Below are 22232 nucleotides of genomic sequence, written 5' to 3' on the forward strand. Positions count from 1 at the left end.
TTTTTCCATGTCAGATGTATGGCTTTTTGTCTGCAAGTCATCCATAAAGACCAAATCTGCCCAGACTTCTCCAGACAGTAGATAAGTATACTGGGGTCCCATTGTTTTTTTGCCAATGCTGAACGGATGGTACTGCTGGACATCTCCCAATTGCGAAGGGTTTCCTTGGCCGACCACTGCATCTACAGTTCTCGGCATTGCCCATTTCTTTGTGCTTCTTCAAAAGAGCTTGGGAGTAACACCTGGAAACCCCTGTCTGCTTTGAAATTTGTTGCCTGTGAGAGACCTAGCTGATGCAGTATAACCATCTTACCTTGTTTTAAGTTGGCCGTTTCTCACCTAGTTTTATTCCTGTCACACAGCTGCTTCCATTTCAGTTAATTATTGTGTTCATCAACCTACATATTAATGTAGCACCTGTTTGGCATAATTGTCTAATCATTCACCTGACTATATATCTACAATCTCCCTGGCCGTGTGCTAGTGTACCTAGAAGAATTTATTGCGTTTTGAAGGCAAAAGTGGTCACACCAAATATTGATTTCATTTAGATTAGTCTTCAGTTCACTTAATTTGCATTTTGTTAAATTATAAAAATGCATTCTTACTTGTATATATATATATGTATATAATACATTTCTTCTCATTTTAGCCATGTGTGGTGGTGAACTCTCTACACCAGCAGGAGTCATTCTGTCTCCAAACTGGCCAGACCTGTACACAGAGGGAGAAGACTGCATATGGAGGATCCATGTGGGTGATGACAGAAGAATATTTCTTGATATTCAGCTGTAAGTAATGACTACAATTACCACCGTCTAACAAACTAAACACAAATGTTTAACATTAGTTTTGTTTTTGAAATATGTCGGCTATATTAAATAAAAGAAAGCTGAGGTATGAGGGAATATAACATGCATGAAACATACTGTAGATAATGATAGTGATGAGACTTCATTGTGCTGTTTAGTCAATATACCTAACAGATACAGAATCTTGCAATCAATCTGTTTTTAAAGTAGGAACCATTTAAAATGTAATTCTGGTGTAAAGAGCTTCATGTTGAGCAATCAGCATAAACATATCATTGGCTACTGACTGAGCAGATTATTCCCAACTAAGTACATCTCCACCAAATTACTGTAATTTTGTTTTATAATGCATTGTGTGTTTGGTTTTTCCACACAAAGGTACACCATAGAAGAAGCGCACAAGTTGATTTTCCTTTAGAAATATGTTATAGTATTATATAAAAATCTGATTATGACTAACATTATTTTTTTTTTGCGTATTGTGCCCCATTAAACAACACAACCCCAGATCATTTTAAAATGCGCTATGCTGAAGAAAACACGTTATAGCTTTCATTAATAATTCAGTTACTATATGAACAACTTTATAGGCAATATGGGAGCAGAAGAAATATAGCTTTTTTTCCCCATGTGTTATTATAGCATATAATTAAAAACTGATGAATTAAGAGGAATGTTTGAAATAAAGTATACTATTTAAAGCAACAGTTAAGGTCTCTGAGGTTAGAAGCAATTCTCATAATTTATTGAAGGTAATCTAGTAGTTTGTGTGGGATATGCTTAATTAAAAACATATTTGTCTAGATGTCATAAGATTTCTAGCTTTTTTTTTTTCTTAGCCCACAATCGCTATGCCATCTTTCGGGTTGATCAGGGTCACTGAGTATTTTTCTTGGAAACTTCCTAATACAAAGAAAGTCTAATTTGAGTTGTTTCATTTTTATGCTCTGGAAAATGAATAATCACCAAAAAGTCTTTTTTACAGCATTGCCCTTGCAGATGCAATTCATTTAAGAACAATGCTATACAGCTTACTGTCAACTAGTGCCAGAATCTCCATCTCTAAGCAATAACTTGGGTTTCCTATATGATTAATCTGGTTCCTATTCAATCTATATAAGCATAGATTACGCATGTTTTTTGTGTTTCATTTACGTTTTGATCACATAGAACAGTAACAACCTATCAAACTCTGTGTTTGTGTCCCATGACATTTAAGCATTCCCTAAAAATTCTCAATTAGCCAAAATTTTACAGACATATTAAGTAGACAGAGCAGCAACTTCTGCTAGAAACTTTTATAAATATATATATATATATATATATATATATATATACTCTTTGCTTAGATTGTATGGGTCGCTGCTGATTTTGATTAAAATGTAAGGCTATTTTTATACCAAACTTCCATCATTATTCTGAGGCAAATTCAATTTGTCACTTTGTCCAATCTCAGAAAAAAATACATCACTCAGCATATTAAGATATATTTCACTTATATTCTTCTGCCTTCTTCTGCAAATTAGAAAATAAATCTCTTGCTAAACGATAACAGAATAATTAACAATTACCCAACTGAGAGGGAAGTGTAGTAAAGAGAGACGAGCGTAAATAACAGAATCTATAGTGGATTTTTTACAAATGGTTTTGTTTATTATTTTGGCGTCAAATAGGCTGTGATTAAATTTTCATTGTGTTCGTGAAAGGTTGTGCAGCTAAGAAAAGGGTAGAATATATATTAGTGTTTTAAAACCCTTGAACAGTATTTCATTATTTAAGATATCAAGTCTCTTTATTAACTTAACTATTTGGACACTAATATAGGTTCCCTTTTCCAGCTATCCTCAAATAATCTGCCAATTAATCATAGGAATCCCAATTCGCTGGGTTTTACCTCATCATTTTAATTAAATACCCTTAATGACATCATTTTGTAATGCATGAGCGGGTTCGCCAGTAAAAATGAAACTTTAATCTTTATGCGCTCCCTTTTCAGATTGAATCTGAGCAATAATGACATCCTAACCATCTATGATGGAGATGAAATCACATCAAAGATTTTAGGCCAGTTTGTTGGAAGCACTGGACCTCAAAAACTCTACTCATCCTCACCAGACCTGTCCATACAGTTTCACTCTGATCCAGCTGGGTTGATCTTTGGGAAGGGACAAGGATTTATATTAAACTATATAGGTAAGTGTTTGGTTTTAGCCTCTTGTAACAAATTGAGTACTACTATATTCTTTAATGTGTGACTCTGGCCACAAGTGGAGCCTATACACAAACCATCAAAGTACTATATATGCCTTACGGTCTACAAACATGTTGGTGATATGTGAATTCATACGATATTGTGAAATCACTAATAACAACTAATACTATATCGTGATAATGATATATCACTCACATGCATAAGCTAGGCACCTATATGTACCATTCCAACACACACTGTAGGCTTGTGAGCAAGTCCCTTACTCGCCGTCTACCACATTCATTTTGTCAGACACAGCAAGTACTGATCTCCTAGACATGGATTTCCCTAAAACTGCTTTAAAACCGTAGGAAAACAAATGCAGTGTCTCTCTGGGTCTGTTTTACATCTTCAGCATTGATCCTTTTTCATGATGTGGTGTCCCTATAAGGGTGGTGCATAAGCTTGTGGCTATTTTGACTTATGGGAAATATGAGATAAAGTCTCACCTATATATAACGCTGAATTGTTGCTTCTTACTACTGTCATTCTCATTGTTATTTTTTTTATATATGCCTGTCCACATATTGGAACATTATTGAGATTAAACTTTTTTTTTCTGATGTCACTTCTTTAGTTCAGGTGTGTTACTTGGCTCAGTGTGGAATATAAAATCTGTCTTGTTATCAGTAATAAAGGACTTGAGCTGACTATTGCTAAAAGAGTATTTTAAATGGAGTTATTATCATCTCAGCTGGATAAGAGTTTGTTTATTATCATTTGCTAATAGATTACACAGCTACCGCTAAACAAGCAGTATTCTAAAAGGAATGGTGTAACCTATTTTCAGTAAAACAAATGAGTTAAAAAAATTACCAAACTGTGTTATAGATAAATTATTTGACATAACGGAGGCATTCCACTAAGCAAGAACTAACACTGCCAACTTTCCCAAGAAAATTGCCAACTTTCCCAAGCAAACAGAAAACTGTGGCTACAAATGACAAAAAGAACAGATGTGAGGTGCTTAAAGGGACTGAATCAAATGTTAATAGCCTGTTTATTTTTATATTGATTTATATAGCTTCGATATAGTCTGCAGTACAGTAAGTAAACATGACAAAGCACATCAATTTGCATATAAACCGGCATTACATTAATATAGTGTTCTAATATGGTGATTATACTGCTTACAAATTGCTTGTTTGAATGAGTTATTTTTTGGTAGAAAGAGTCTATTCAGAAGTACAAACTCTAACTGACCTCTTTCGAAACACTGTGCCATTCATCCAGATTCTTTCCATGATCTGGTACTCCTTTGTTTCGAAAAATCACACCCCATATGAGCACAGATAGTTCTGTCTATTTTCTACACCCAAGCTACCGAAATAGAAATCTGTATTCACACAAGAAGGTTAAGAAACCAGCACTATTGGGGGGTACATGATGATATTAACAAAATCAGACCAACAGTTTTGTTTTTCTCGGTAGCAAGGTTCAGACATGTTACATGAGTGACCACACGGTGGCTACAAAATGAAGTGTAAAAAAAAATGTTATTGCTATTGCTTACTTAACAAGACAAAAGATTTAAAACAGTAAAAAAAAAATTATTTAATGGGTGTTTGTCGCTTGATTTGTATTTATAGTCTTTGATTTTTGATGGGCTCAGCAGTGTCAGGAAAACCAGATTTGTAAGAACATCGTGTCAATCCACATTTACACTTGTGGATTTGGGATTATGACCTGGCTCATCAATAATATCAGCAGAACCCTATATTGCCAACCGCAAAGATGAAATCCAACACCAACAGGAGATGCCAAGTATTTAGTTTTATAATATAAGTATAATAGTTTTAAGTATAAAAAAAACTATATAAAAGAACTATATAAAAAGTATAATAGTTTTAAATTAACATATGGAATGCTTTAAATAGATTTAGGGAAGTACATTTTATGAATTACAAAAAAGGCAGTATGTAAGTCCAATACACCACTGTCTTTGTTTGTCTGTGTTAAATTTAAATAGAAGTATATAGTGTAATCGGGCCAGTTAAAGAGATTAGTGATCCCACTGTGTAATTGTCTCTTTAAGTAAAAGTGTACCAGAAAGCCTGACCATCCAATATTGGATAATGAATGATCAGGAAAGTATTATGCAATGGTTTTGTCCTGTTATTTGCTACAAGAGCAAAATTAGATTCATTAAACCATAGGAAGATGGTAGCACTGACTATAAATACAAATATATATAACTCGTATATGCTTAGCTGTTGCTGATGGGATAATATTTAGTGATTATCCTTGATTTATAAAGTACCAGCATTTACACCAGCTCTATGCAGTCGTACATTACAGTAGATGTGAGAAACGTGTGAAGCCGTAAAAAATGAAAGGTAAAAGCTATTTAAAATAAAAGCAATCATCTTTTTTTTTTTGGACATTGCTGTTCACTTTACCTAAAAACTGAAGCTGTTTCCCAGCCTCCCTGTTCTTTGTCGGGTATTTTGAAAAAATCTGTAATTTTACAACGTAGCCTAAAAGCGACATTTTTGCACACATAATCACATTTAATACAGTCCTAATAACGGTTTTATTCCATTTGTAGAAGTGTCTAGAAATGACTCTTGCTCAGACCTACCTGAGATCCAAAATGGATGGAAGACGACATCTCACACAGATCTTGTAAGAGGAGCAAAAATCACTTACCAATGTGATCCAGGTTATGATATTGTTGGGAGTGAAACCTTGACATGCCAATGGGATCTCAGTTGGAGCAGTGATCCTCCATTTTGTGAGAAAAGTAAGTATCCCTCATTGCATTTTATTGAAGATCAGATTTGATTATATGTGGTAGGTGACACAAAATGGTTAAATGATATATGTTAGAAGAAAAGATTGCTCATCATTAGTAATCTTCATATCCCAGCCATTACATTGTGATCTTAACATATGGGGTTAAAAACCAAAAATTCTTTGCAATCTAAAAATCACCAACAGAAGAGCTAATGAGATTGAATTCCAAAAATAAGGTCTGATAACTGGAAGAATTACAAAAGTGCTATATGTGGAATAACCATCATTGAATGTTCCATCTCTTCTAACTGCGTCACATTGCTCCAGTTATATGCACAGATTTTATGAATCAATATCTTATGCTCTCTGTAGGTTGCATTACTGTTTCTGTTTATATACACTTTGGTTTAATGTGCAATTCATATACTATGTAGAGTAATGTTTCTTGGTAAGTCTTCATGCTGTTGAGATAACTCTCTTTTTTTATGTTTCAGTTATGTATTGCACAGACCCTGGGGAGGTAGAGCATTCAACACGATTAATCTCAGATCCAGTTCTTCTTGTTGGAACTACTATTCAGTACACCTGTAACACAGGATTTGTGCTGGAGGGAAGCTCTCTCCTGACATGCTATAGTAGAGAGACCGGGACCCCCATCTGGACATCAAGAATCCCCCATTGTGTTTGTATGTTCACCTGGTCTTGAGACTTTGTTGTTTGTCAGCCTGTACATCTGAAATCCGAAGGCATGGAATTTTAGGATGAACAGTGTTTTTTGTGCAAGCTCGGCCAAATTGGCCCTTTGTAAAGTATTTTTAATTGTTAATCTCACCACAACTCACCGCCACTTCAGTGCTTAATAATTCCTTGATTTGAATTGGGTCACTGCTCTTACCTTACAGTGAGAGACGTTGGCCCTCAGGTAACAGCAACAGTGCAGGCTTCCGAAATAATCCTCATGTAAACACAAGTAGATCAGTCAATATATAGGTTCCTTTGAGGGTTAACACAAGCTAATGAAAAGGTTGCATGTGATCAGGTGGAGGACATGAAAGCCTGCACTATCCAATGTACTTGAGACCTTCAATAAGAAATCTTTTCAAGTACTGATTTTCCATCTCATTTATGGATTGAGTCGTACAGCAAATACAAAATGTGCCTGCTTTCATTAAGCATTGTCCATATGCTCTCACTAATGGTCTAACTCTTTATCTGCCCTTTACTTAAAACAAACATCTTAATCCATTCCTCAGTGGTCAGTAAAGGGAACACCAAAATGTCACAATATAAAACATTCAAAGAAAGCACGTAAGTGTACAGCGTCGTTCTTCGGTAATGATGTCGAAGGACCTTCAGTATTTTCAAGACAACTTCAGATGGGGGCAGGTGGATCAATTTTGAGATCAGTGCTGTTTTAAACTTGAAAAAAGGAACAATTGCATAGGTTGAATAGTCCATAGATTAACTCTTAGAGATTTTTGGTTCCAGTTATAAAACAAGTTTCATAAAACCACAAAAAGATACACATTTTCAAATCGAACAAGAGAAGAGCTTCAAGATGCTAAATATGATTTTCTATAAATTTTCTATCAGTATACTGCTGAATTGTTTAACCCCTTAATGACAATTGCCGGTCCTGGCACGGCACGGAAAAGCATGTGCTTTACGACAATTGACGTGCCAGGACCGGCACGTCTTTAAACGGGTGCAGAAAGCGATCTACTATCGCTTTCTGCACCCAAAAAGCGTTGCTGAATGCCTCGACCTCGAGGCATTCAGCAACGCCGCGATCGGCACGAAGGGGCCATCTCTGGCCCCTCCACGGGGCGTCAACATCCGCCATACTTTGTATGGCGGCGGACGCCCGTTTTAAAAGCGTTTAGGAGGCGATCGACGATCGCCTCCTAAACTTAAATGGTGTCGCTGGAATGCCTCGATCAGGAGGCATCCAGCGACACCAAACACTAACCTTTTGATGGGCTGTGACCGCTCCGGAGAGCGGTCACAGCCGCAGCTGCCGGCAATCTTCGCCATCAAGGAAGATGGCCGCCGTCCTGTAACAGGAACCACAAATTTTAAAAGTTCGCTAGATAGTCCAGACCATCTAGAGAACTTTGGCTCCACTTGCAGGTTGAATACAGGTACTGCATTCACCATGCAAGTCAATGGAGCCCAGCTTTCTAATCACAGTGTGATTAGTAAAAATAAATTAAAAAATAAAATAAAATTAATAATAATTAGAAAAAAATAGTAAAAAAACAGTAAAATGTAAAAATCATTTCCCACTGATGTCACTATCAGGGGAACCTCCAAGTTGAAAAAAAATGTTACATTTTTTAAAAATAAAAATAAAAAAAAATATATATATATATAAAAAATATATTTTTGTGAGCAAGTCCTAAAATTAGCATATTAGCTTAAAACAATTCTCGCATGGAAAGAGTTAAAATACTGGCATATTAAATGCCCGTGGGGTGTCTACTTTTAAAAAATGTATGATTTGATGGGGTAAATTGAATGGGCCAGGTTCAACAACGTCCCAATTAACACGGGGGGAAGGATGGCCACACATCTAATTTCCAATTAGAAAAATGCACACGTACCAAATGTGGCCTTTTAGTTCCCCCAAAAAATGACACACCCATGCATGTGGGGTATCACTGCACTCAGGAGATGTTGCTGAACACATTATGGGGTGTCGTGTGACAGCGGCATATACCAGGAGCTGTAAATTCATACATAAAGTAGGTGTGTGTGGGAAAAATACACACACAAAAATATTACTGCAAACTTTGAAAAAATGCTGGTGGTAAAATATGTGCATGCAAAGAGTTAAAATACCAGCATTTAAAATACCCTGTGGTGTCTAGTTTTGAAAAATATATGGTTTTGTTGGGCACACTGAAATGGCCCGGCTCAAAGATGTACCAAATAGGGCATGGGCAGTGGATCCCAAATGCCAAAGTTCAACATTGAAAAAAGCGCATGCCCCAAATGTGGCCCTTTTGCCCCAAAACAGCCAGGCAAAATCATTCATGTGGGGTATCGCTGCGCTCAGGAGATGTTGCTGAACACATATTGGGGTGTTTTGTGATAGTGACATAAACTAGAACATTTTAATTCATACCTGAAGTAAAATGTGTATGACAAAACAAATGCAAAAAAATGACTACCATAAAGTTTGACAAAGACTGGTGGTAGATATGGTGCATGGAAAGAGTTAAAATACTAGCATTTGGAATACCCTGGGCTGTCTAGTTTTCAAAAATATATGACTTGATGGGGTAAATTGCATTGGCCGGGTTCAAAGATACCCGAAATGGAACATGGGGGGAAGAATTACCAGATTTGGAAAAAATGGCTTTGAAATAGCAAAACGCTACCTGTACTTATTGCCCCATAATGGGTAGAAAAAAGCAAAAAAACATAAAAACATTGGGTATTTCTAAACTCAGGACAAATAGTAGAATCTATTTAGCAGGTTTTTTCATTACCTTTTATAGATGAGTAAAAGATTTTTCAACTAAAAGTTAGAAACAGTCATTTTTTTCTAAATTTTTCACCATATTTTATAATTTTTTTAATAGTAAATAATATGATACAATCAAAACAATGTCATCTAAAGAAAGCCCTTCTTGTCCTGAAAAAAACAATATCTAATGTGTGTGGGTTCAGTAAACGGGAAAGAAGAAAATTACAGCTAAACACAAGCAGCGCAGAAATGTTAAAAAGGCCATTGTCACAAAGGGTACAAAAAGTAAAATCAGCCTTTGTCTCGAAGGGGTTAAAACAACTATAAAATCAAATTGTAGGGAATGTATGCACCACAATGGTTTATGAAATCTTTTTAGTTACAATCGTGCTTTAAAATGGATCATTTAGGATCCATAATAAAATCATATGCCATTAGGCTAGATGAGTGTATTAAGAACCACTGCTTGTTTGTGGCTGAGCGTACTTGGTACCAATGAGTGGTCCTTTACGATTGGCCATGAGAACCTTCGCAACAGATCAGTTGCTTCATAAACTAAAATACTTCATAAGCTAAAATACCAGTCATACTGGTCTTAATGAACACTTGCAATAAAAAATGAAAAACTCAAAGATTTAGAATTTAAAAAATGTAAGTTCTTGGTGCATCATTTCTGTTGACCAGTGGATAGAAGTATAGCCACACTTGTTCCATCAATAAATATTTAGATAAGATATAAATGAATGCATATTTATATAGGAACACCTTTTCCAAAAATGGCACTTTAAGGGTATAGGTTCACAATGTGTCTATAGGTGATCTTCTTATGGAAAATGAAACTTTTATCATCCTTTAATAGTTACAATGAAGCTGCTGTGCAATTGAGAGGCAAAAATAATGCCCATGGAAAATGACCTGTTTGTTTGGAGGTGACTCGCCAAAGTTCTGCTTCATTTCAACACATCTATTGAACACATTGATTGTAACTGTCAAAATGTGTTTGCTGCATCAAAGAGATAGTCAATGTGAGGAAACACCCACAGAATTACATAAAGCCTTTTTGTCAAAAAGTCAGCATATCTGACAGTTTTCTTTGTCCTTGTAATTTAGTCCAGTTTTCAAAAACTGTGTTTCCAACCTTAAAATTACATTATAGTGTCACAAAACTGTCCGTAAAAATATTTGATAGAACATCTGACTGTATATCTCCACCTACTGTTTAATGTGAATATTGTCAGTTATCACCACTATGAAAACCTTAAACCATAGGTTTGATGCAGATTACAGTGATTCTTCATGGCAGCATTAATCTGCCATTTTTTAGATGCTTTTTAAGATGCAAAAAAAATAAAATTTTACATCTTTATACATTTTTTTTTTTCAATTTAGCCCTAAACAATCTTAAAGCCAATAAGGGGGTCCTGATGATTAAAATTCTAGGTTTCTTATAGCTTCTATTATGTGTTACAGCTGAGGAGTCCCTGGCATGTGATAACCCAGGTTTACCTGAAAATGGATATCAAATACTTTACAAGAGACTCTATCTGCCTGGCGAATCTCTCACATTCATGTGTTATGAAGGATATGAACTGATGGGAGAAGTAACCATTAAATGCATATTGGGCCAGCCATCTCAGTGGAGTGGACCTCTTCCAGTCTGCAAAGGTATTCACATTCTTAAGGTGGGCTTGGCAAATGCCATTGAGAAATCTCCTGAGAGATGCAGATTTTATCTGATTTGGTAGAAAAGCATATCTGGCTTGGTTACCGCATTGATCTACAAATTTCACTTGGACCTCCAAAATAAAAGGGACTTGAAAGTCCTCTTGACCTAAAACTGCATTCTGTGTTTGATGTACCCTACTTGAGGGGGTAGCTGCATTAACTTGTGGCTCCATTTTACTTTAGCCTTTGGATGTTGTCATGTTTGTCAAGCTTAAACCTACATGGGAGACATGTATCATTTGTGTTAGATTTTTCCCCAATATCATCATCTCTAAAAAGTTATGGTGCTAAGACATATTCACTAGCAAAATGACTGCCGTTTACAATCAGGCTGTGTGTATACATAAAGGGGAAAATAGGAAATACATATCTTGCAGAAACCTATCAATTTTGTAATCCTAAATTGTGTAGGTTTTTCACATAACTCTGTATTTTCCTTGTGCCTTTTCTCATCAGTTTCTCTGTGTGAGTGGCCCTGCTGAGCACTTTATGGAGTGTTCATATCGAGTAATAGGAGGAGTTACAAACCATCAAACTCCATTACTTTTTAATGTGACTGCTCTCTCTGCAGATCTCATGCAAATAGATTGAACCTGCACCGAACAGCCACATTAATCTGTAACAGTTTGATGAATGGCACCCACTATATCTTCCACTAAGAGCTTCCATATTCCACAGGCAGAACAGTAGGGCCATCAGCAGTTAGTGTTTTTTTGTTAAAAAAATGGTTTGTCCATGGTTTGAGGTATTGGTGGTTCTATTGCGCTGGACAAATACAGATTGCTGTAGTTTGTGATAGATTCCCATGGCACTTTGCAAATTTGTAATGTGGTGGTATGGAAAGAAAACTGTTACATCGTATCATTTTATCTATATGTTTGATGGCGATTATGCTGGCTCGACATCTAGATAACATGTTCTATGTAGCATGAAGCAGGACTTATTATTTACACATTTATAATTTATGTGTAAATATACGATTTAATGAGTGGATTAAATGACTTCTTATTCATCTGGCATTGATGACAGTTATAGTTAGCAAACCTGTAGTCCATCCTTATCCAGAGGATCATCATTTGGGTACCACAAGTCAACATGTTCTCTCTCTCTCTCCATTCCCTCTTTATGGTATTAGCCATCTTGCTTTCTTGGCAGACCGTCTGTGATATCCTTGTGATATCATTGTTTTAAAAGTAATGTAACCAGGAGTGTTTGTAATAGCATTTGTGTCAATGCTTACCTATAGTATGATTAATGGTAATTGCACCACTAAAGAAAGCAGTCACTCAAACTCCCTCATCTATAACCTGTTAACAAAAGAAAATGATAGTTTCTATAAACATGTATTTTCTAACCACATACTTATCACAAACCCTCAACGAGGGTTTCCGCAGTATACAAAATATACCTTTTAATCGCAAATTATGAGGGAATTTATATTTTTGGTGTTTATAGAAGACTGCCATCTCTTTCTTTATTTATCTCTGTAGGAGAGATGTAAGAGTACAATCCAGCTAAATTATCATCTCTGTACCTTTTTAGCTTTTCTTGCTGTATTTTTATTTTAGTTATTATTGAGTAAGACAAAAATATCATTAAAATGTAATTGAATATTGATTTTGTTTTCTCCTCTGTCAGCCACACAAGAACGTTTTGAACATGCGTTACAAGGTGGGTGACTTGCTTTGAGCAGAAGCCCATGCAATATCTGTCAGTAATATTACAGATCAATACGTCATACTAAGTGATAGTACATATTACTTTGGAGAACAATAAAGCAATTAGCGACCAAGATTTACACAATTACAGTATGCTTAGAGTAACCTTCCCATGGTTTTCCCCGTATACCACTTCCATAGCTTTTGTACTTTCATGCAACTATACATTCAGACACGTACCAAAAAATATTGATCCATTCATACTTATAGACACACGCACCCTCAGGGGTAGAGAACCAACGTATACCCTCTGCCCTCATCATAGCTCAATAGCGCACCATCCTTGACCTCTGCATAGGTGGGCTTTATAGCCTCAGGATATTATTTGAGTACTATTTCTGCAACTTGCAAAAGTAAGGATTGCATGTACTTGTAAAGAACTGCTTAGCAACCCTTAGCAACGTGTACATACACTTATTCACCCATATACAAATTGATACCTATCGCCTACAGAATATTACACTCCTCTGCCGCTATCATACTCATTCTTAGGTTCTTTATAACCTTCTTACATGTGTTTGTAAGGTGTTTGTGTTAGAATACCCTTTTAGAGCCATACATTCCGTATCATTGTGGTGAAGAAAAGAATGAAACTTATTTCTTTAAATCTTTTCTTGTAGTGGCAGAAGCAGCGGCAGAGACGTCTTTAGAAGGTGGAAACATGGCTTTAGCCATATTTATTCCTGTCGTCATTATTTCTGTGCTGCTCGGCGGAGCCTACATTTATATCACAAGGTAGGTGAATGGGTGTGTGTATATATATATATATATATAGATATATATATCTATATATATATATATATACATACATATATTAGACTTGTGCGTTTCGATTCAAACAATTTGCCTGTTTTATGGAATATAGCTGAGAGTGTGAGACAGTCAGTGACAGCTAGTAGACTGCTAGTCACTTCAATACTGTAGTGCTGAAAATGTACTGGGTTAGGTACCTTGGCATGGAGAAACTGTAGCGTATATAGTATTAGTTCATTATTGATATACAGCGACTGCAGCAGATATTTTTTTCCAGTTATTTTAGGGCTGTTCTTTTTTTATTTAAAAATTAACATAGGCAAAACCTCTAGTTTGAGGACAACACAAAACAATAACTCCGGTATTAAATGATAGGCATATAAATTAGGCATTTGACTGAGGCTGTGGTTTCAGCTGTTGGTTACAAAAGGGCAGGGTAATGTTCCTGAGTAGAGTTTATTAAGACAGTTGTCCATTGTATGCTACCAGCAAAGCCTCTAGTTTCTGAACAACCTAAAACAATAATTATTATATTCATTGCTAAGTATTGGTAACTAATTAGACACTGTGCACCGTGCAAGGTGCTGACTCCACGCAGTGTGTTCTAGGTGTAGAAATACTGCAGAAGTTGATCTTACTCTGCCTTGTGCACCAAGTGAAAAAGGATATGGTCATTAACAATGTCACTGTCTATGACGATGAGCTGGATTTAGACCTGTTGTGTTGCTCCTTCCACTCTGGAGAAGCTGCAGGTGCAGAATGGCTATACCACTGCAGTTACGTGCCTTTTAATTATGATTTGCTGCTACCAAAACATAGAGAACTCTTGCACATCTCAGATGTCAGATCAGAACATGAATTCTGGTTTTAATTAAATTAGCTACTTTTTTTACTTTGAAATTGTTGGGAATCATCATGTGCAGTGCTCAGAAATTCTCTGCAATTATACTGATTTGTTGATGATGATGAAATGTTTTCATTTGATGCAACTCACATTGAACTTACTGTGCCATGAATCAGCCTCATCAAAGTAGAATATAAGGGATCATGGATTATGAATACTAGACACATAGCACATCATGGTTTTTTTTAATATCCATGGGATATTCACCACTGAGGAAATGTAGACTAATAGACAAGTATATAAGATAGCAAGATGACGCTTGGGGGATATATAGAAGTAAAGGACAAAACACCTTGAATCAAGTTGGTTGTCACAAGGTTGGCCGTCTTGACAGTCACAAATCATTAGACCTTGAAGTCAAACATGGGTATATCTGTAAATCGGAAGTCTATGTGAAGTTTAGTAATAGATTATAATGCACTGCACTGTTAAGAGTTTAGTCAAAAACATTGCCCTATTGTGTACACTAGAGTTTTACTGGGATATTCTTTTCTCTATGAAGTTATTCAGTTACGCAATCCAAACACATGACAAAATAGGAAAGAGTCTTTTATAACATATGATTCCTCCAAATAATTTGGCTGAATGTTAGTTTTTAGTATGAGTTGTTAAGATTTTAGTAATGTGTATTGTGAGGGTTTTAATAATGTCCTAGATGTATCCGCAACCCACCAGTGCATTGAAGCAAAACACAATATAATCATCCACCATAAAATCAGAAAGAATTTTCAATAAATTGATTTTATTTACCTCCAAATTGCTTTAAAAACATTAAAACTACAGATTTCTTTGCATATTTCTGTTAAATGCAGTTTCCGATTCTGTTCAAACAGTGACATCTGGTGGTCATTCTTCTATATTACCTATTTCTAAATTCCATTTATCAATGTATATATAGCGTGCACTGCAGCAGGAAAAAATGCCCTAAGGAAGACATATAATATATGACTTGGAATCTAAAAAGTTACGTACCCTGTGTACTTAATTGCATGTCTCTTCCCAAACTCTGTGCCTGGAGCTTAACCACTATGTGCCATGATATGATGAATGAGAACAGTACAATAGGTATTGTGTGAAATGCAGGGATATGCTTGAAGATATAATGTATTGGTAAAAAGAAACAATGTTTTTATCTACAAAAAGTATGCGTACTCCATTGCTGTGGGCCAAATTAGCCTTTTCCATCAGCTCTTAAGGGCGTATGAAAGTAGGGGCATATAAATTATTTCATTAAAAAAAAGAGACATAATCATCTTCATAAGCTTTTGGCTAGAGTGTCCCTTTTAATGGGGAACTAACACTGTCACAATGTTTAGCAGAACTAGATGTTAAATTAAGATTACCTATAGTGTGTATGTTTTGTCATTGTACTTTTTCGTGCCACAAATTTGGAAATGAAGAAACCTGAATTAATTTTTGAATATGTATACCCAGAAAAACAAATTTTTCTTAAGCAAGGTTTTATGTTGTCTGTAATTTTATTGTTCTTTCCAAGACCAGCATATAAATGTTCATCCGACAGGCGGCAACTGCACATACATAGAAACATAGAAAGTGACGGCAGATAAGAACCAGTAGGCCCATCCAGTCTGCCCAACCTCTGAGTACTTTTCTTTAGTACTTGCCCTTATCCTATATCTAGCTTGGCCTTATGCCTATCCCATGCTTGCTTAAATTACTTTACTGTATTAACATCTACCACTTCTGCTGGAAGGCTATTCCATGCGTCCACTACCCTTTCTGTAAAGTAATATTTTCTGATGTTACTATTAAACCTTTGCCCCTCTAGTTTATGGTTGTGTCGTCTTGTTGTGGTAGTATTTCTCCTTTTAAATAAACTTCCTTTACCTTGTTGATTCCCTTTAAGTATTTAACAAACACTTACATAAGTATATATATAAACTAGGGCTGCAACAACTAATCGATAAAATCGATAATAATCGATAATGAAAATCGTTGCCAACGAATTTCATTATCGATTAGTTGAATCGATTATTATCGATTATTAAATGAGGGTTTTTTCAGAGCAAACGCTCTGAAAAATACCCCTCATTATATAATCCGTTTAGTCTGACTCACAGCAGCAGCTCCTACTTACCAGTCCCTCCCTGTAATCACTGTGACAACTGGCCCCGTCCCCTTCCTTCTCCCAGAAGGCCAGAACCACATGGCTGTGACACTCATCTAACTGTAAGTATAACATTAATATTTGGGCTGCTGAAAGTTAGGGGAGGTGGGAGTTAATTTAGGGGCAGTTATGGTTAATGGGGTGTTTAGGGTTAATTTAGGGGCAGTTATGGTTAATGGGGTGTTTAGGGTTAATTTAGGGGCAGTTATGGTTAATGGGGTGTTTAGGGTTAATTTAGGGGAAGTTATGGTTAATGGGGTGTTTAGGGGCAGCTATGGTTAATGGGGTGTTTAGGGTTAATTTAGGGACAGTTATGGTTAATAGGGTGTTTAGGGTTAATTAAGGGGCAGCTATGGTTAATGGTGTGTTTAGGGTTAATTTAGGAGCAGCTGTGGTTAATGGGGTGTTTGGGGTTAATTTGAGGCAGTTTCGGTTAATGGTATGTTTAGGGTTAATTTAGGGGCTGTTGTGGTTCATGGGGTCTTTAGGGTTAATTTAGGGGATGCTGTGGTTGATGGGGTCTTTAGGGTTAATTTAGGGGCAGTTATGGTTAATGGGGTGTTTAGGGTTAATTTAATGATGAGGACTGAGGGTTAATTTTATTAATTTATTAAAGTTAACTTAAGGTGCAGTTAGAGATAAAGGGGGGCAAACTAAGGGGAATCTAAATCCTGGGGGCAGTGAAGATTAACCCAGTACTTATTTATAAAAGTATGGTCTGTGACTCTATGAGGGGACTATGAGATATCTGGGGGGTATAAGGCATATCTGGGGAGGACGGAGTGACATATCTGGGGGTATAAGGCATATAGGGTATATAAGGCATATGTGGGGAGGGCAGTGTGGCATGTCTGGGGAGGACAGAGTGGTGTATCAGGGTGTATAAGGCAGATCTGGGGCCACAGTGGCATATCTGGGGGTAGAGTGGAGTGGCTTATCTGGGGGTAGAGTGGAGTGGCATATGTTGGGAAGGCAGTGTGGCATGTCTGGGGAGGATGGAGTGGTGTATCGGGGTATAAGGTGTATCAGGCACAGTGGCATATGTGGGAGGCAGCGTGGAGTGGTATATGTGGGAGGCAGCGTGGAGTGGCATATGTGGGAGGCAGCGTGGAGTGGCATATGTGGGAGGCAGAGTGGAGTGGCATATGTGGGAGGCAGCGTGGAGTGGCATATGTGGGAGGCAGCGTGGAGTGGCATATGTGGGAGGCAGCGTGGAGTGGCATATGTGGGAGGCAGCGTGGAGTGGCATATGTGGGAGGCAGCGTGGAGTGGCATATGTGGGAGGCAGCGTGGAGTGGCATATGTGGGAGGCAGTGTGGCATATGTGGGAGGCAGCGTGGCAAGCCTGGGCTCTAACGTGCATAAATTGGGGGGGGCTGGTTGCGAAATAAAGGCAAGAAATGCATTTTATCAAAGTTTTTTTATTATGCTGTTTGTATTTAATATAATTTGTTTATTACATTATTTTAAATAAATGAAAAATTTACATTCATTTTTTTTATCCGATTAATCGATTAATCGAAAAAATAATCGGCCAACTAATCGATTATGAAAATAATCGTTAGTTGCAGCCCTAATATAAACAATAACATAAGTATAATCAAGGCTGTTTCTATTTGGTTATCTGCTTGTCAGTGAGCATACTGAGCATTAATAAAATTGTTGCTTTCCATGTACATAATCATTTGTACAGTTGTTCCCTATTAGTGTAACATAATATGACAGAGTAAACACACATAAGATAGTGTTAAATGCCAGAAGCAGTGGAATACTTGGGGGGGATACCCCGAGTGCCTCTCCTAAGGGAGTGTCATACAGGCACAGACATTCAGCAGGGTCTTGGAGAGCTCCAAAGCTCTTAAAAAAGGTCCAGTGCCACTTGGACCGGCCCACTTGTAATGCACAAGGCACATGACCCTGAGGTGAAATAGTGGCTGCTGTAAAGAAGCCTATGGGAAGGTAAGAGGGTGGGGGGTGAGAGAAAAATTAAGGGAGTGAGAGAGTGTGGCAAGCAGAGAGGTGAGTATGTACGCATGTATGTAACACTGAATGTGCATGTGTTAGCATGTGTGTATGTGTGTCTTAGAGGGAGTGTGAGAATGACTGCATGTGTAAGTGTGTATTATGAGTGCCTGTGTCAGTGGTGATATGTGTGAATATTAGAGTCTGTGTATGTGTAGATTACAGAGTATTAGCATGACTGTGTATGTGTAAGTGTTTGTATTAGCATGAGTGTGTATGTGTAACTGTGTGTATTAACACGAGTGTGTATGTGCAAGTGCATGTATTAGCATGAGTGTGCATGTGTAAGTGCTTTTAGCATAAGTGTAAGGGTCTGTTAATTGTTTGTATTAGCAAGAGCATATACTGTATGTGTAAATGTGTGTAACTGTGTATGTTTTTACCCATGTTCCTACAGTGTGTCTCTATGTGTGAGTGCGTTAAATGTTTCAGGGCAATGAGCATAGGCTTGGGACACAGATGCCGTAGGTAAGCTGTTTGGGGGCACCAACAAACTGGTGACAAAGTTGGCATAGACAAGCTGTAAGGGGCACTGGCAAGCTGTTTGGTGGCACAGACAAAAATGGCACTGTGGGACATGTTGCTTGGTAAAGTAGGGGGTCCTGGGGCAATTCTCACACTGAGGCCTTTGGTTTCCAGTTACGCCCCTAGCTTCAAGACAGTGACCTCCAGTCTTGCTGCTGTGTTGCAGACTTGCAGGTCTGTGTGCACACTGTGGAGAGCTGAACTCAGTCTATGTGGCAAGTCTGTGCAGGCACTGCAGAGCAGTGAGCACTGAGCACCCTGAGTAACCTGCTGAGAATCTGTGATTTCTCCAGCTGTCAGGGTCCGCAACTCCGGGTCCGTCGAAGTGACTCACCTGAATACCCGAGGCCCACGGGTACCGGATCCCGCGGCGCGTCTCCATCTTCCTCCACCTCCGTCAGTATGTCTGCCGCTAGCCCTCAACAAACTTTATGCGTCCCCAAATGGAAACGCCGGGGTACGCGCACGGATGACGTCACGGCTGGGGGCGAGGCTTCCCCCAGGTGGCAAGTTTAAAAACTGAGCACTGAGATTAGCTCAGTGCTCAGTGATTGTTCCTCCATTCGAGCTCTAGTGCATTTTTGATTTTCCCTGACGATTTTTGTGTACCAAACCCGGCTTGCCCTCGACTCTGCTACTCTCTATATCCCGACCCTTGGCTACTTAACGGCGTTCCTGATATTTTGGTTTCCTGACTCTGGCTTCGGATTTTGACCTCGCAGCTCGCTATTTTCCCTGACCACGGCTTCGTTCCTGACTTCGGCTTATTCTCGCCTGCCCTATCTGCTGATTCCTGGGGTACGTACCTGCATACCGGACTCTACCATTGTACCTGCCTTGCAGCCTTACACCAGCGCTCAGCATGTCCTTCAAGTGCACTGAAGTGCGCTAGCTGGAGTCATTGTGTGTCCCCTTGTGAAAACACTCTATCACCAGGCAACAAGTTACCAAGTCCTGTGGGTGCAGAATGAGAGGAGAAATGCTGAGATATACGGGGGGAACTATTTTTGAAAACATTTAATTTTTTTGTGGGTGTTTTCACATTTGGGGGGATGCCAAATATAGGATCTGCTCTGGGTGCCAAATACTCTGAACAAAAGTAAAGTAAAATAAGAAAATTTATAAGAAAATACTCCAACCATTTTTGCTTTGCTTTTAAACCCTGCATGTTAGTAGAGATAAGATATTTTTTCAGGCATACTGCCCAGCTGATCTTACAATAGATCAGCTTGTTACATGCAGGCCCTTTTTTCCGGAAGCAACATTCTCTGCCCCGTGATCAGAATCTCCATGTTTAATGTCATTGATTTTATGATATTTACAGAGTATTGGGTGTACAGGTTTTCCTGGCAAAAATTATTTCATCAGGCAAAATTTGACATACCGTATTGGCTCGGATATAGGCCGCCCCCGTGTATAGGCCGCACCCTAAAAGTTTGGTGCTTTTTTAAAGAAAAAAATGTTTTAATAGACATGCTGCCACTCTGTCCCCCCCCGAGATATGCTGCCACTCTCCCCCACCCGAAATATGCTGCCACTCTGTCCCCCCCGAGATATGCTGCCACTGTCCCCCCCGAGATATGCTGCCACTGTCCTCCCCCCGAGATATGCTGCCACTGTCCTCCTCCTCCTCCCCCCGAGATATGCTGCCACTATCCTCCTCCTCCTCCCCCCGAGATATGCTGCCAATCTGCCCCCCCTGACTTACCAGAGCAGACTCCCGGGTGTCTTGCGGGGCCGGCGGGGGACATCTACGCAATACGCGTATACAACTTCCGGTGCCGGGACTCAGCGGATGTGCCGGCACCGGAAGTTGTATATACGTATTGCGTAGGTGTCCCCCGCCGGCCCTGCAAGACACCCGGGAGTCTGCTCTGGTAAGTCTTGGGGGCAGAGGTAAAACGCATCGTGCTGACGTTCACCGCTGCTGGTGAACGTCTGCACGATGCGCTTAGACAATCTCCCGTGCCGGCACCCCCCCCCCGTGGGAAGTGCTGGCAGGGGAGGCTGTCTGAGCGCATCAGAGAGTAGGATACGGGTCCCCTGCACCGCTGCGGGGGATCTGTATCCTAACCCTGCTGCCTGCCCGGCGCCTGGAACTGCATGTCCCATGCGTCGGGCGCTAGACTCCGAATATAGGCCACACCTCCACTTTAAAGACTTAAAGTGGGGGGAGAAAGTGCGGCCTATATTCAAGCCAATATGGTATTTTTTTGCAAAGAGTTTTATGAATGTATTATGAATGATGCTTCTGATGCTGCATTTAGGTAAAATTCATCAAAAAATATGGAACAGCATCTTTCATTGACAGTATGCACCACCATGAGATATGATCTTTTTTTATTTCTTTGGAAAGAGCCTTTTTAAAGGTTTCTGTAACATCTGTGACAAATCATTTAATATATTATTTAAGTTTCTTATGAAGTTGATTTGCAAGTTGAATTGTATGTGATGTTCAAGTATCAATCTAATCCCTTTGTCTGGTTTCCATTGTCCTTTCAGATGCAGGTACTATTCTAGTCTTCGCCTTCCTCTTATGTACTCTCACCCTTACAGCCAGATCACTGTAGAGACAGAGTTTGACAATCCAATCTATGAGACTGGGGTATGTATCTTTTGTTTACTTCAAGTGTTTTCTACTCACGCAGAGATAAAAAGTAACAAAGCATGCAAATTAAAAAGAAAAAAGTTGCCGATCCGTCAGTTTACATTCAATAAAAATGATTTATAGCCTTAACCTAAAGTCTGTAGATTAAATAGGCTTATCAGTTTGGTATTAATTTTCCAAATTTACCACTATAGTTACTCTGTAGACCCATGAGGTATGTCCCAAGAATCAAGGGGGTAGCCTCCTAATTGGACTGACACAATAAAATAAAAAAGACCATCGTTCTAGGTAACTCAACTTGTTTTCTTTTCTTTTAGGACACAAGAGAATATGAAGTTTCTATATAGGAAAGATTTTAGTATCAAAGCAGGTGCCCGACACCTTCATTCATGATTCAAGATGTCACTCGTGACAAGTGATAGAACTTCCTCAGTGCTTAATCCAGAGACTATGTGGAATTGAACCTTTTAGATTTTTTTAGCTGTATTTCCTTTCAACTCTTTCTTGAAGATTTCCATCCCTGTATTTATAACATTTACATTTAAATATCTGTGGTTAAAAAAAAGAGGAAAAAATAA

At 38.3% G+C, this 22232-nt stretch overlaps 1 protein-coding gene across 1 annotated transcript in view; it reads left to right on the forward strand.

Annotated features, from left to right (window-relative positions):
• LOC149290216 (seizure 6-like protein) overlaps nt 1-22001 on the forward strand; it is a 59264-nt gene extending 37263 nt beyond the window's left edge. Inside the window, exons 9-17 of the mRNA XM_089489443.1 lie at nt 653-791; nt 2809-3005; nt 5612-5806; nt 6294-6485; nt 10742-10936; nt 12635-12667; nt 13335-13449; nt 21549-21651; nt 21972-22001. Coding sequence (XP_089345569.1) covers nt 653-791; nt 2809-3005; nt 5612-5806; nt 6294-6485; nt 10742-10936; nt 12635-12667; nt 13335-13449; nt 21549-21651; nt 21972-22001 — 1199 coding nt within the window. The remainder of the gene's footprint in view (nt 1-652; nt 792-2808; nt 3006-5611; nt 5807-6293; nt 6486-10741; nt 10937-12634; nt 12668-13334; nt 13450-21548; nt 21652-21971) is intronic.
• Nucleotides 22002-22232: the final 231 nt, after the last annotated feature.

Source organism: Sceloporus occidentalis, unplaced genomic scaffold (genome assembly GCF_023333645.1).
Source record: "Sceloporus occidentalis isolate IW3139 unplaced genomic scaffold, rSceOcc1.0.p SCAF_40, whole genome shotgun sequence".
NCBI lineage: Eukaryota > Metazoa > Chordata > Lepidosauria > Squamata > Phrynosomatidae > Sceloporus > Sceloporus occidentalis.